The sequence below is a fragment of the Chaetomium tenue genome (genome assembly GCF_020726465.1).
Source record: "Chaetomium tenue strain MPI-SDFR-AT-0079 chromosome Unknown F5144scaffold_7, whole genome shotgun sequence".
In the NCBI taxonomy this organism is placed as follows: Eukaryota; Fungi; Ascomycota; class Sordariomycetes; order Sordariales; family Chaetomiaceae; genus Chaetomium; species Chaetomium tenue.
In genome coordinates this window covers 1,222,498-1,237,513 of record NW_027117335.1, presented here as the reverse complement: position 1 = coordinate 1,237,513, position 15,016 = coordinate 1,222,498, and the positions used below count along the sequence as shown (strand labels likewise).

The 15,016-nt window shown below is 57.5% G+C and overlaps 5 protein-coding genes across 5 annotated transcripts; 2 read left to right on the top strand and 3 right to left on the bottom strand.

Annotated features, from left to right (window-relative positions):
• Positions 1–662: 662 nt before the first annotated feature.
• F5144DRAFT_498236 (amidohydrolase 3) lies at positions 663–2,002 on the top strand (the record flags this gene model as incomplete). The annotated part of the gene is made up of 2 exons (XM_066786257.1): positions 663–1,128; positions 1,179–2,002. 2 exons carry the CDS (start codon positions 663–665, stop codon positions 2,000–2,002), a joined length of 1,290 nt encoding a protein of 429 aa, XP_066638862.1.
• Positions 2,003–2,104: 102 nt separating this feature from the next.
• On the bottom strand, positions 2,105–3,611 carry F5144DRAFT_606799 (uncharacterized protein; the record flags this gene model as incomplete). The annotated part of the gene is made up of 6 exons (XM_066791509.1): positions 2,105–2,213; positions 2,263–2,439; positions 2,492–2,577; positions 2,643–2,671; positions 2,739–3,254; positions 3,479–3,611. 6 exons carry the CDS (start codon positions 3,609–3,611, stop codon positions 2,105–2,107), a joined length of 1,050 nt encoding a protein of 349 aa, XP_066638861.1.
• A 145-nt stretch (positions 3,612–3,756) lies between these two features.
• F5144DRAFT_586093 (SPX domain-containing protein) lies at positions 3,757–6,148 on the bottom strand. The gene is made up of 3 exons (XM_066789733.1): positions 5,825–6,148; positions 5,558–5,758; positions 3,757–5,495 (listed from the first exon to the last, which is right to left on the bottom strand). The coding sequence occupies exons 1-3, from the start codon at positions 5,874–5,876 to the stop codon at positions 4,246–4,248; spliced, it is 1,503 nt and encodes a 500-aa protein (XP_066638860.1). The 5' UTR covers positions 5,877–6,148; the 3' UTR covers positions 3,757–4,245.
• A 2,921-nt stretch (positions 6,149–9,069) lies between these two features.
• Positions 9,070–12,533, top strand: F5144DRAFT_551769 (Mpp10 protein-domain-containing protein; the record flags this gene model as incomplete). The annotated part of the gene is made up of 5 exons (XM_066787707.1): positions 9,070–11,272; positions 11,373–11,407; positions 11,652–11,718; positions 11,820–11,997; positions 12,083–12,533. The coding sequence occupies 5 exons, from the start codon at positions 9,070–9,072 to the stop codon at positions 12,531–12,533; spliced, it is 2,934 nt and encodes a 977-aa protein (XP_066638859.1).
• A 484-nt stretch (positions 12,534–13,017) lies between these two features.
• Positions 13,018–14,865, bottom strand: F5144DRAFT_388520 (Tubulin/FtsZ, GTPase domain-containing protein). Its single transcript, XM_066784698.1, has 6 exons — positions 14,774–14,865; positions 14,677–14,717; positions 14,404–14,570; positions 14,166–14,348; positions 13,344–14,099; positions 13,018–13,286 (listed from the first exon to the last, which is right to left on the bottom strand). Exons 1-6 carry the CDS (start codon positions 14,779–14,781, stop codon positions 13,056–13,058), a joined length of 1,386 nt encoding a protein of 461 aa, XP_066638858.1. The 5' UTR covers positions 14,782–14,865; the 3' UTR covers positions 13,018–13,055.
• Positions 14,866–15,016: the final 151 nt, after the last annotated feature.

Sequence of the window (15,016 nt, the reverse complement as noted above, 5' to 3'; positions counted from 1 at the left end):
GCTGGGCCCTCCGCCTCTCCCTCCTCGCAGGCGGCGTCGCTGTCGCCCTCAGCCTGCAGCCGCACCTCCTACCCCAGCAGGGCAGCGGCGGCATCTTCAGCCAGGCCGCACCCCCTCCAACCCCCAACGATAACAATAATGACAACGGGGGGGTGCAGACATACTGCTACCAATCTGTGCGCACCTCTCCTGAGGATGTAGTTGGGGATGGGGATGGGGATGGGGATGGGGATGGGGAGGGGCCGCGGCCGGATTGCTTCGCTGTGTCGCGCGAGGGGCGGTTCACGCGGCTGTTTTCGTCGTCCTCCCTCTCCTCCGAGGGTATCGGGGCCGGGGCCGGGGCGGTGGAGGTCGAGGTCCGGCCGGGGTATGTACTCCCTGGGTTGTGGGACGGGCACGGCCATCTGATCCCGTACGGCGAGTTTCTGCACTCGGCGGACTTGTTTGGCGCGGCGTCGCCGGGGGAGGTCAGGCGGCGGTTGAGGGAGTATTTGGAGAAGAATCCGGGGGTGGGGGGGCAGGGGGAGTGGGTGAGGGGCGTGGGCTGGGATCAGATGGCTATGGGGGGGATGCCGTTTGCGGTGGGTTTCTCTTTTCATTCTGTCTGGTCGTTTTGTTTTGTCTGGGCAAGGACGGCCTGCTGACGTTGTGGGTGGTAGGATATGCTGGAGGAGGATGAGTTGCTGAGGGGCAAGTACTTCATGCTCGATCGGGTCGATGTGCATTGCACCTGGGTGTCCAAGGCCGTGCTGGACTTGTTGCCGGATCTCCCCGAGGAGGTGCCCGGCGGTGAGATTGTAAGGACCCCCGGGATGGGCGTGTTCTGCGACAACGCCATGGATCTGGTCATATCGCTGTGGCCTAAGCCGAGCAAGGAGCGGAAGATGACGTTTGTGGCATCGGCCATGAAGGAGTTGCACAAGGTTGGCCTGGTTGGCATGCATGATGCGGGTGCGCTGCCGGCAGACATCGCCATGTTTGACGAGATGAGCCGGACCGAGGACTGGACCCTCAGGGTATATTCTATGCTGGAATGCCCCGAGCGGAATTCCTTCTGCCCTGACGAGGCGGTCAAGGTGGAGCATCCCGATGGTATGCTCTCGGTCAGGAGTGTGAAGTTGTTTGCGGGTAAGAACAGCCAACCCCTTATCCCTACCCCCATTTGCTAACCCTAACAGACGGCGCCCTCGGAAGCTGGGGCAGCGCCATGATCGAGCCGTACTCGGACCGCCCAGACACATCAGGCTCGCTGCTCGTCAACGCCTCCATGCTCACCTCGCTCGCCCGGTCCTGGTCCGCCGCGGGCTTCCAAGTCAACATCCACGCCATCGGCGACCTGGCCAACCGGCTCGCCATCGACGCCCTCGAAGCCTCCCTACGCGACCTCTGCCCCGACGACCACAACGACCTATCCGCCTGCCAAGCCCGCCACCGCTTCCGCATCGAGCACTCGCAGATCATCCACCCCGCCGACCAGCAACGCATGCACGAACTCGGCATCATCCCCTCCATCCAGCCCACCCACGCCACCTCGGACATGGCCTACGCCGCGCTGCGCCTGGGCGGCGAGCGCACACGCACCGAGGCCTACCGCATGCGCTCGCTGCTGGACGTCAGTCCCATCCTGGGCAGCGACTTCCCCGTCGAGCCGCCGAACCCTTTCGAGGGCATCTACGCCGCCGTGACGAGGAAGAGCCCGCGCACGGGGGCCGGGCCGCCGGGGTATGAGGGGGGCTGGCATCTCGAGGAGGCGTTGACGGTGGAGCAGGCGCTGGATGGGTTTACGAGGAGTGTGGCGAGGGGGGCGTTTCTGGATGGGAAGGCGGGGGTTATTCGGGAGGGGGCGTTTGCGGACTGGATTGTATTGGATGAGGATATTATGGGCGTTGGGAAGGAGGAGTTGAGGAGTTTGAGGGTGAGGGAGACGTGGGTTGGGGGGAAGAGGGTGTATGCGAGGGAGGCGGAGGCTGGGGAGGGGGAGAGGGAAAGGGAGGATTTGTAGACGGCGGCGAGGATTTGAAGGAGTTATTTTGAGGCGGTCAGGTTTCTAAATTAAAACAAACGGGTAGATATTGCATTTACTGCGTAATATTTTCAAGACACGTTAAATCGTAGACTGCAGCCGTTTGATCCTCTTCAGGGCATCTTCCCTCGCCTCCTTCACGATCTCCCCCGCGGGCCGAATCTCTCTGACCAAACCAACTCCGGTGCCCCTAGGTAATGTCAGTAACAGACGCAGTGGCGGTGTTTGGGGATACGTACACCCAGGTGATCTTCCTGGACGTGTCCCCGACGCTGTCCGCCTCCTTGAACAGCCGTATGTTCTCTTCGAGGGGCACGCCCGCGACATGGTCCTGCCAGGACTTGCCAATCAACCCTCTGCCGTCGTAGACATCGGGCCAGATGGCTGTGCTCTGGATATCGTCGAGGAGGGGAGTCCTGCGCAGTTTTAGTCGGCCAGACCTGGGACCGGTGGATCCGGGTGACTTACTTGACAGTGGATGGTCCACCATCCGTCGCCTCGAGGATAAGCTTCTTGCGGAACTCGGGCGTCCACGCCTCTTCCGCAGCAATAAACTATGCAGGCCAGGTCAGCGCCATCCCTCCATCAAACCAAAATAACAAACCGGGCAAAAACCTACCCTCGTACCCATCACCACCGCCTCAGCCCCTATTAACTCTCGTCAGCACCCCCCCAAAACCCACAACCACCCACAACCACACCAGACAAAACTCACCCAACGCCAACGCCGCCGCAACCCCCCTCCCATCCACCAAACCCCCCGCCGCCACCACCACCACCTCCCTCCCCCCCAACTCCCCCCTCTCAAACCCCTCCGCCAAATCCACCACCTCCGGCACCAAACTCACCACCCCCGCCCCCCCCACAAACTGATGCCCGCCCGCATCCACCCCCTGCACCACCAACCCATCCGCCCCATCAAACAACGCCTGCCTCGCCGCCGCCACCGTCCCCACCTGGAAGAACACCACGAACCCCTCGGCGCGCAGCGCCGCGATGACGGTGCGCACGGCGCCGGAGGTGAGGTCCGTGGGTAAGGGGGCGAACAGCCAGATGGCGGTGGGGCGGTGGGCGAGGAGGAGCGGGAGGGTGGTGGTGAGGAAGTAAGGGGCGAAGGAGGGGTGGCAGAGGATGAAGCCGACGCCGAGGGGGAGGGGGGTGGTGGGGGGGATGGGGAGGAGGTTGAGGAGGGTGCGGGCGGTGGTTAGTTCTTGGGCGAGGGCGGGGAGTTCTGGTGGGGGGGGGGGTGGTTAGTTGGTTGTGGGAAGTGTTGAGTGGTGATGGCTTGATGATCAGGTTGGGGGGGAGGGTGCTAGGGGGGGGTTGTAGAAGTGTATGCATACGATGAGAATCGGGGAGAAAGTTGAAGCCACCAGGGATTATTCCTTTTTTTTTTGTTAGTTTTTAGAGCTTCTTATGTCTACCGGCTTGACCGGGAAGGGAAAGCGGACGTACCGATACCCCCTGCTTTGGAGACTTCTGCTGCGAGGGTGCCATTGGAGGTCCCTAGCATTGGGGCACTGATGATGATGGGATGCTGGGCCTGAGGAAACCAGGTGGTCAGTTTATTGCGAGTTTCTTGTGCCATTTTGATCGCGGATTTGGTTGACTCTGACGTATGTGGTGTTTTTACAAGTGTGTATTTCTGTGTAAGTGAGGGTGAGGGTGAGATGGAGTGGATATATTCTGAGGGGCTGATGCGGAGAACCCGGCTTACAAGTCTAAGTGACATCGGGGTCAACCTTCTCGTTAATCAGCAATGGTGAAGACAATCCTTCCGGGCAGACAATCACCCAATCAACGTATCAAGCCGGCACAGCAGCGTCACTAGAAATGAATGCCAGTTCACACGGGATATATGCGATTGTGGAAATCGGCATGCGAGTCCGAATCTGCATTTCTGGCCCCAATGGTGGGACAAACACATCGATTTAGTGCCCTCGTCATCTCGTCCGTATGTACATGCACCGCGCTCCCATTCTAGGTCGCTGTGCCTCCATCTTATCCGACTGCCCAATGCTCTCGCGTCCTATGTCTTGATCCGTCTACCGCACCATGCAACCATCTGGGTATTCGTTCGTGAGGCCTCTTGCCCGGCTCCACACGGAGTGGTGTCTCGAGCCATGAGGCATGCAAAAAGAAAGAAAGAACCAATGAAAAAGAATAAGAAATCAAAAAGGCACCGGGGGGGCTCCCGACGGGTTGCTTCCTCATATCCCCCGTCATATCTTCGCATTCCCCATCAGCAGCACCAACAAAACGCCGTTCGCCACGCAGATCACCACAAACACAGACCAAACAGCCAACCGCCCCGCCAGCCCAAGCTTATCCGTCCGCGAACTGGTCATACACAATCCGCCGCACGCCAGCCCGAGGCTCGCCATGATCCCGAGGATGACACCCGCATCCACTTCCAGCCTCATCTTCTGCCGCCCCGCGACGATCAGCACGGCCGCGATGCCCATCAGCACGAACGCGGTACCATAGCACCCCCACGTCCCCCACCGCAGCACCCGTTCCCGGTACCGGACTACGCGCTGCTCCTCGACGCTTGGTAGCGCCGCATAATGCGTGCTGTACCCAGATGGGAAGAACATCTGTTCGTCCGAAGAGGATGTGTAGCCCCTATTTACAGACCCCCGGCGGCTGTGACCGTTAGATGCTTGTCGCGAAGACGAGGTCCGGTCATCTTCCAGGTCTGTGTCGGTCGTATTGGTATTGGTCCCACCAGGGGGGCTGTTGAAATAGCTTGGCTCTGGCGGGGTGCTGGTCGAGCCGTAGCCATCAGTGGTGTGAGTGGGAAGAAGGGGGCCACGCTCGAGATCAGCGGTTGGGAAGTCGGATTCGGGGTGGAAGGATATCCAGGCGGTTAGTTTGGTGATGGGTCTTGAAAAAAAGATCCGGAGGGTTTTGAGACCCGGGAAGCCGTTGTCCTGGTTGGGGTCAATATAAATAGCGTACTGGTCGTCGCCATTGCGATCGAAGTCGCCTGCTTCGCTGCCGTACTCGTATTCGTTCCAATACCCCGCGGCCGGTTGTGATTCGGGGTCGACCATTGTCTCGCTCGGCGAGAGCTGTGCGGTACCGGGGCGGGAGAATTGGGGTTCGGGTTCCGGCGAGCCGACGCCGCTGGCAGGCAAGGCCGCATGTAATGTCTGTAGCAGATCATCGTGGTGTGACTGCAGCTGGGCGAAGTCGCGCTTGGTGAAGCTCTTGGGGTTGGACAGCATGCTGTCTTTGAAGCGGGCTCCCAACGTCGATGAGCCAGTCCACTTTCTGTACTTCTTAAGAATCTTGCGAAAAGCGACCACTTGGGCGCCGACGAAGCGCTGGAGAGACTTGATGTCGTCGCCGCATTGCAGCAGTACCTGCTCGTATTTGGCGAACCGTTGTCGCCGTTTAAGGGACATACGGTTCCGCCCCGAGGTTGCACATCGTAGTATCAATCGGTGTATTTGGCTCGAAAGGTGTTCTGTGACGTGGAATTGGTTTAGTTGGTTGGCAATCGCAAGCGTGAGCCCGTCGGGTACTTACGCAGTCGCCTTGCAATTTCGTCGGCTTTGCTCGAGACAAATAGCTCCACCCGGTCGTGTTGCCGGCACAGCTCCGAGTAAAAATCGTCTTCAAACTTGTGAAGAGCCGTGTTTGGGCGGCCCGGTATCGCTATCGCCGTGGCTTGGTCCCTGGTTGTGTGCACCTTGATGTGATGCTTTAGCGAATTGTAGTCGATATTATCTAAAACATGAACGCATGAGCGACAACCATTGCGACGTCATTTGGTTCCTCGACGGTTAGACATACGAAGGCTCCATTGTGGCACAGACTCCTTCTCGAACTGTTCCCCGTATTTCATTCCTCTCGTGGTCTCGACGATGACGTGTGACCCTTGGACCTTTGGTGGGGGAGGATCAATGGTATGAGTTGATGGGACGGCGCGGCAGGCAACTAGACGCTCCGTCTGAAATTCGGCTCGGGATACCTACGAACGGCGGGAATGACGTTTACTGGCTTCTAAGGTATAATGGAGATTTTTCTGGAATAAAAGTATTCGAAGCAGATATGGAGCGCAGAAAGAGATAAGTACGTGGCTGTGCAATTCTTAAAGTAATGATGAAACCAACAATGGCCAGGAAGAAGGCGCTGGTGTCATCCTGGGTTGTGGAAATTATACAAAACGGTACCTTCTGGTGGGGCCTGTGTTTCTTGGAGGGCCTGGCTTGGCATGCTTTGGTCTGGCTCGTCTGGGCAGGGGAGGCAAGCACATGCGGGCTGCGGAGCGATCGCTGCAAAAGGATAGGTGGATAACTAGCAGCTGAGCAAGGGTAGGGGCCTGCATCCAGATCCCTGTTCCGTCATCGACCCCGCCACGGCGACAGATTGTGGTCCACCGTGCACAGCAGGCCCCTTGGCCCCTCACACTTGCCCCAAGCAGCCGGCTGCGATACCGGTGCCACTCGCTGAATGGTCCATCTGAAATGTTGCATTGGCTCAAAGCTTGAAAAGACAGCGAGTCTCCATGGACGCCGGGACGGGCTGCTGGAGGATCGCTCCGGCACTCGGGAGTTATCCGGTTCATCAGCGCTTTCATAGGCCGATTGAAACAGAATAAAAAATCCCAAAGTATCAATTGGCGCCGACTGCACTGGGCACTGCCGTGCCCATGGGTAATCAAAACTAAACACCTGCGGTTCGACGAGCACTTGCATGGCGCATCAGCTTTTGCCACTATGGCGACAGTTAGACTGATGCTCTCAGGAGTGATGTTGCGTGACCAATGTTGAGGCGAGTTGCCTGCGGTGCACCCCAGCCTGCAATAATGGTTCGTTACCAAGGGTTGTGAGAGAGGGGCCTTCTCTTTCGAGATCGTCAATGTTCGGCCGAGGGCCCTGCCAATCTTCCCCGCCATGTTTTGGTGAAGCCGTTTATCCGCCCGCTTTGGCCGTTGTTGATGAAACGGTCGTTGGCTTCGAAGATGGACGTCGTGCTCTCTCGCAAGCACGTGGGCCAAGAGACGGCTCTGACTGGCTACCAACCATCCCCAGGACCGTTACATTTGATGCCGGTGTTGGGACCAGCCGCGGAAGAACTCAATGGAACAAGAAAGGGCTCTTACCCGAGGCCGAGATAGCAACGTCGACAAACACTAGTTCTTGTATTGCATGCAGGCTGCATGGCGTCTCTGCGGCTCAGGTATCCGAGAACCTTGCAAGCTCACCTTTTTTTTCGGTGACGATGCTACCGGAGACAGGGAATGCCCTCGTTTGTTTCATCCCGTAATCTTCACCGGTGCGAGAGCTGATAACTATCTGCGGGTTCGACTCATCGGAACTTCTCTCAGGCGAGCCCGTATCGCTCGCGTCTCCTTCGATCCCGAAGATTCTTTTCGTCTCACAGCTGTGGTTGGTTGCACGTTGGTCTCATCTGAATTCCCGCCACCAGATGGAGACATTGTGCTAATAGGGCCGGCGCTAAGCCTCAGCAACAAGGCGTGGGGCAGCAGGGGTCGTTTGGACCCTAAAGGTAAGTGCTCACGTGTGTCAAGCCAAGCTCTTGAGTTTGAGCTGTCCCGATGATCTTACCCTGTGATTTGCTCTGGGCGGTGTTAGGACATCAGTGACGTGTGCGTTGGTTGCCGCTGGCCTCGCGTTGAGTCCCAATGTCGACAATGTTGGCGTCGATGAGCCAAGAGAGGACCACAATCGGCCCAGAAGCTAAAAGGCGATGAGGGTCGAAGCGAGGAACACCCGGCTGCCGAAGATTTTCGCAGCTAGGCGGTGGGGATGATGGTATGGTTGCCCCGGTGTGCTCGGCCGTGGTTGCCTGCCATGCAGCTGCGGCACGCAAAGAACCATGTTTTTTCGGAAAGGCAAGCCCTCGCGTGATCAACTCCCCGAGCTCCCGCAGACCGCTCAGCGGTTCTGTTGGCGAATGGTGCGGGATGGACAACCGTTGTTGCCGTGTGTGACGGAAGACGCACCACAACAGGAATGTAACCATCTTTGGCCGCGGGTTTGGGTGCTACGCCAATCAAGCACGCACCTCCCACAACCGTTCTCCGCTGTTTCGCAGCATTGATTCAAGCCGCCGGTTCCAGATCCTGTCGACGACTCGGGTCTGAGAGCCTAGGCGAGTCGACCCGCGGGACGCCCAGGTTCAATGGCCGGCTGTTGTAAATACATGCTGGGATGTTGTGTTGGCGATGTCGGCAGGGCCGAGTTGTCGTGTTGTCGTGGCTCCGATAGGCGAAAGAACGAATTGGCGAATAAGAATGGATTGGATCATTTTTGGATATAACAGGCCCCCTTCCCCATGGGGAGGAAGGATGTTTGATCGATGCCATGCTTTGTTAGTATTCATAGGTACTTCGTAGTATGTGAACGGGCTGGAGCGGGTACTGCCAGGGGCCAAGTGAAACAGAGCCCCGACCATGGCTGGAACACTCCAAATCCACAAAAGGTGGAGTTTTCCACAGGTGCCATCGAAACGTATTTTCCTGCTCAATTGCAAACTGCAGCGCGATTCTGCTCACTTTCGATCGATCGACCTAAAGTGTTATCTCGGTGGTCAAAAATATACACGGGACCTATCTCAGTCGTTAGCCGTACCAATCACAACATCGTAACAGTTTCACCAATGCCTAGGTATCGTTTGACGCTGCTCAGACCAGGAATATAAACGGATAAAGTAGTACTGAAGCGATTCACAACGGCGGGGTTGTTGTGAATGCTGCGAAGACGTTACAGAAGTCACCGATGACGATTTTCGCGATTTGGTGACCCGACAGCCCGAGTTCTGCCGGCCAAGAAACCACCGCTTTTTTGCGGGGCACGAGTGAGAGGGGCCCGCATCTCTCCCACCGCCTTTGAACATAACTTTGATTGGCCAAAACTATCCGTCGAGGTGGGGTCTCATGTCGAACCACCCGAAATTTTTTGGCAGACAGAAGGGCCCCAAAAATCCGTGTTCTGTGCAACGGGCACTGGGTTCCTCAGCTTCTGTTCGTCCGCACTGGTGTTGGTTGGTGTCTGTGCTTAGAAAACATAAGCATGGCGGTCGCGAGCAGCACGACATCCTCGCTCACCTCGACGTCGCATACCCTCTCACACGCCCCGGCCATGGCGCAATCTGTGGTTCAATCTGAGAGCGTTTCGGCCACTACCGTGTTTCTCGACTCGACGTTCCCCTCCAATCGGCACGCCTTCCTCCAGCCATCACCTCTACTCCCGACAGGGTCCCTCCAGCTAGCCAAGGAGACACTCGATGCGCTAGCCGGCCAGGTCGCTGATCAGCAGCAACAGAGGTTACGTGATGCGGGCAAGAAGCGGAAGCGAGATGGCAACCAGGACAAGGCCGCAGTCTTGAAGATCAGGAAACTGCACGTTGACGGTTTCGAGACGGGCCAGGTGTGGCAGCAAGCTAAAAAGATCATCACCAGCGCCCTCCAGGAGTCTGTCCGGGTCCTTGAGGAGCTTGAGGAGAACGAAGAGGTTGTGCAGGGTTTGGGAGATAACGCTGAGGACACGACGGCCATTGAATTTGGCGAGGACGGCTTCGAAATTAGCTCTGGAGAAGATGAGTCTGCCAGCGACGGCGACACCGAAGAGTCGGATGACGAAGGCACAAGCCAAGTCGACGAAGATGAGGAAATGGCCGACATGGAGGCTGAGGACGACGAAGAGGCACTAGATGTTGAGGAAGATGGAGAGGAAGAAGAAGGAGAAGACGACTACGACGACGAGCCGGAAGAAGAGCTTGTTGAGGATCCAAATGGTCTTAACGATGGTTTCTTCTCGATAGACGACTTCAACAAGCAAACACAATGGTTCGAGGACCAAGACGCACGCGCGGACCCGAATACGGATCACTTCAGTGACGATGAGTCAGTCGACTGGCATGGCGATCCTTTCTCGGCGAAAAAGTCACGCAAGAAGGGGGATGCGGAGGATGATGACGAGTTGGAACCGGATATGGACGAGGATGAGGACGAGGATGAGGCAGGGCACACGCTGAGCAAGAAGGACCTAGAAGACCTGGACGACGAAGACGACGGGGATGACGGGGGGAACCTGGACGATGATCTTAACGACATGGGTCTCGATCTCACCGCCAACGACATTTACTACAAAGACTTTTTCGCCCCGCCGAGGAAAAAGAAGAAGCCCGGCAGCTTCAAAAAGCGCCAGGACTTCCCCGAGTCGTCGAGACCGGACGAAGCCGATGTCGAGAGGGCTGAGAACGATGTCCGTCGTGATCTCTTTGATGATTTGTCCGAGAGGTCCGATTCCGAGGATGCGCTCTCTGATGTCTCAGCTGGCGACCCTCGGTCACGCCGCTCGGCTCACGAACGGAGACAAGCCAAGGTGGCGGCGGAAATACGAAAGCTTGAAGGCGAGCTAGTTGCCAAGCGGGCTTGGACACTGTCTGGCGAAGCCACTGCCGTCGACCGGCCGCTCAACTCGCTACTGGAAGAGGACATGGACTTTGAGCATGTCGGGAAGCCAGTCCCCGTCATCACCGAAGAAGTTTCCGAATCCATCGAAGAGCTCATCAAACGCCGCATCCTCGCCCAAGAATTCGACGAGGTGCTTCGCAGACGCCCGGACACCCTCGGTAACCCAAGCGACGCGCGCCGCGGCCTTGTCGACGTGGACGATACGAAGGGCAAGCAAAGCTTGGCCGAGATCTACGAGGAGGAGCACGTCAAAAAGTCGAACCCCGACGCCTACGTCAGCCAAGCCGATGAAAAGCTGCGCCGCGATGAGGAGGAGATCAAGAACATGTGGAAGGAGGTCAGCGCCAAGCTTGACGCGCTCAGCAGCTGGCACTACAAGCCCAAGCCCGCCGCGCCGACGCTCACTGTCGTTGCTGATGTTGCGACTGTCGCAATGGAGGATGCGCAGCCCACGACTGCCCAGGGTGTGGCCGGCGGCGAGAGCATGATCGCACCGCAAGAAGTGTATGCTCCCAGCAAGGATACAGCTGAGAAGGGCGAGGTGGTGGCCAAGAGCGGGCTGCCGGTAGCCAAGCAGGAGATGAGCCGCGAGGAGAAGCTGCGGAGGCGCCGGCGTGACAAGGAGCGCATTCGCAAGGCCGGCGGCACCGATGCGGGCAAACCCACTAGTAAGAAGGCCCAGGCGCAGCGCGAGACGATGGGTGATCTGAAGAAGGGTGGGGTCAAGGTCATCAACCGCAAGGGAGAGGTGGTGGGCTTGGACGGGAAGAAGGTGGTGGAGCAAAAGGGGCCGCAAAGTAGCGGGGCGTTTAAGCTGTGATGTAGTTAATTACACGAGAGATTCTTGTTCTCAGCCACCTTTCTCATTGCTGTGTAAAAGCCTACGTTTCTTGAAAGATCGCGTTTACTATCTGGTAAAATCAATGCAACAGGTGAGTGACGTACTATGTAGGAGCTTCATGAGGCAAAACCCCGGGAAAACATGCGTTGAACCTGTGGGCCCGGCTCCCCGGCTCTGGCCAATAATGAATTGGATATTTGTGCTCAGCAACTTGGCCCGTGCGTCATGCGGCGAAAAGCGATCGGGATATCAACGCAACGACCATTCGAACTGACGTGGGGGAGGACCCTTTTGATCGCGACGTCTGCCGACTTGGATCTCTCCACTCCTTCCAGCCCGTTTCGGCACACAATCACAATATGTTGTCTTCTGCGAGGACGGGCGCCTCGTTGGCCCTACGAGGTGAGTTTGGCCACGATTTCCCGGTGCCTGAGTTCCTGGGAAACATGAACCATGCACCATCCATTGGAAGCTTTGAAGCTAACGATTCGACCAATTGATAGCGAGGCCAACCACTGTACTTGCCCCCTTCCGCGCCGCCGCCGCCTTCTCGACCTCCTCCCACAAAGATGCCGCCAGCGCCGTCCAGCCGCACGCTGGGTACGGCCTCGCAAAGCCCGACCGCAAGGAAGTCCCGCTCCCCAGCCAGGAGCCCACCAAGGGGCTCGTCCAATACGCGCTGTACGCATTCCCTTTCCCACCCTGACGGCCGACAGCCGCATGCTCAACCCCACAACCCCCCGCTAACATCCACCCTCCCCGCTAGCACAACCCTCGACATCATGACCAACTGGGCGCGCCAGGGGTCCCTCTGGCCCATGACCTTCGGGCTGGCGTGCTGCGCGGTGGAGATGATGCACCTGTCGGCGCCGCGGTACGATCAGGACCGGCTGGGCATCATCTTCCGCGCGTCGCCGCGGCAGTCGGACGTCATGATCGTGGCGGGCACGCTGACCAACAAGATGGCGCCGGCGCTGCGCCAGGTCTACGACCAGATGCCCGACCCGCGCTGGGTCATCAGCATGGGCAGCTGCGCCAACGGCGGCGGTTACTATCATTATAGCTACAGCGTCGTGCGCGGGTGCGACCGTATTGTTCCTGTCGATGTCTACGTGCCCGGCTGCCCCCCCACGAGCGAGGCGCTGATGTACGGGATCTTCCAGCTGCAGAGGAAGATGCGGAATACCAAGATTACCAGGATGTGGTACCGCAAGTAGGCGGGTGGTTTTGGTGCATGGAGGTTGGTGGAAGCTGTTATGGGGGGTTGGTTGGTGGCGGATGGGGGACTACCCCTGGCCTTGAATGGCTTTGGGAAAAGTAGAGCTTTGGGATCGAGGAATTGGTGGCAGCGATCTGTCCACCTTGCCAGACAGCTTTTTATTTGTTGCCCTGAGGTGCCAGCTCTGTACATAGGGACTAGAATTGCCCGAGCAGAATGGGTTTGGGCTGCACAGTATGCTCATTGCTTGCTCGACATTCACATGGCGTGATCGGTCCCTCCCTGCTCCTCGGACACACAAAGATGGCTCCGATTGTAGTAGTCAAAATACGCCGGGTGAATAACACAATCTGGATACGAAATGATACAGATGCAGGAGAGCCCCAGCCACCTCGTGCTCCTGAACGCCGTGGTCATGACACTCATCCCAATACCTCTGGGTAAATTGTTCCAGGGCAAACCAAAGAAAGGCCCTCGTTGTTGCCCCGCAGCCTCATCACTGCCGCTCCTTGATCACCTTTCATCCCATCCGTTTGTCAGTCTCGGCCGACGTCGCCTGTTCCCCTGCGTCCAGGTTGAGATAATTGGCATCCTCCGCTGCCTCGTACTCGGCGATGAGGTCCGACACAACCTCCTTCGCCTCGTCAAATTCGCTGAGACTATCAGAGAACGGTGTGGTCCTCTTGTACGCGTCGAGGAAGGCGTTCCGTTTCCGCATACCCTCGTATTGCCTGAATATCTTCTTGAAGAGCTAGACGGACGAGTTAGTGAAATGGGGAGACAAGGTGATTTATGCGGGGGATCTTACCGTGGCGATGCTGGTGTGGTTGGCAAGCATCAACCCGCTCACGCGGTGCGCCATAGGGATGTAGGGGCTTCGCTTCGTCAGCGCCACCTGAATGCTTGCGGGTCCCCATGGGATGAAGGTGGCCAGGCGGCGCTCCCGGATACGCAGCAAACTCTTGTGTACGTCGGTCGGATCCACCTCGCCCTGGATGACATTGAGGATAGAGATGTAGCAGCTCTTCTTCCCCGGGACCGTCGACACCATGCGGTTCTTGGGCTGCAGAAGCCGCCGCATGACATCCAGCACGGTGGTCTTGCGAACAGTCTTGGCCTGCTCAACTTGGTCCCCGGTGAAGGGCGTGTAGGCTGTCATGAGGAAGTGGCATCGCGGCGTGGGGATGAGCGACGCGAGGATGCTGACGAGGTCGTTGTGCATATACCCGGGATATCTGAGGGTAGTAGTGCTGGCCGACATTACTGTCGACACCAACTGGTTCGTCTGTGACATTGATGTCGCCGAGAGATGAAGCCTGTCGGCGGCAATGTGGCTGAGGGCTGCGTTGTCGAGGACGACGACCGAGTCGGCGTTTTGCGTCAGCCGTCTCATGGCCAGCATGCTGTTGTAAGGGTGGACAACCACGTCGTCGGATTGTGTGTTTGGGAAAACCGAGTATGTCTGTATAATCTTTTTCGGGAAGCGGTCGTTTAACCTCTCGAGGAGAAATGACCCCAAACCGGACCCAGTACCACCAGCAATGGAGTGCAGCATCATGAAGCCCTGCCAAACGGTCAGCATGCGTGGTGTGTGTAGTTACGCGTGGTGTGGCCGCAGCCGCATAATCACCTCGAGCGAATCACTACCATCCGCCTCCCGGTCAATCATCTCCATGATCTCTTCATGCACCGACTCTCCTTGTTGGTATCCATCACCCCAGTTGTTGCCGGCTCCGAGACCATTCTTGCTGACGTAGAAGTTTTCGGGGTTGTATATGTTTTTATATGGACCCGATTGTATGCCTTGAATTACCTGTGATGAGACTTAGCGGGGCGTGTCCGCAGTCAACATGAAGGGCATGACGTACCCGTGGCTCGAGGTCGATGAGGATAGCCCTTGGGATGTATCGTGTGTCGTCGCTTTGGTAGTAGAAGACATCCTTGCGGTCGCCGCCTTCGGTCGCAAACTCCTCAAGATTACCGTCTTGGTTGATACCATGCTCCTGGCAAAGTTGCTGCCAGAATTCACTGCCAACTTGATGCCGTTATGTTAGCCTTGTGTGTGTTCGGGGGGGGGGGGGGGGATGTTGGACTTGCTACGCAATGCGCAATGCACGCCCAACACCCTTAGGGAAACTGACTGCTATTGCCGCACTGGCCCGCCTGAACTGTGATTATCTCTCTGTGGCTATGTCAGAAGTCGTGTCCCGGACGGGTCGATAGACATATTTTCTGTACCTGGGCATCGTGGTGGTTGCTGGGCTTGTCAGTCCAAGATGCAGACGCGTTTGCCAATGGAGACGCGAATTCTGGACCCCGCCAACCCGACAAAGTGGTCGCCCTTGCACTTAAATACCTACACTTGCGCTTGCACTTAGACCACGGGGCTTTTGTCGCCACCGGTTTGCTCCCTACTTATTGACCGATCGGTTCAAATGTTGTTTGTCCAATTCTCCACACTCTAAAGATATAAACGGTACG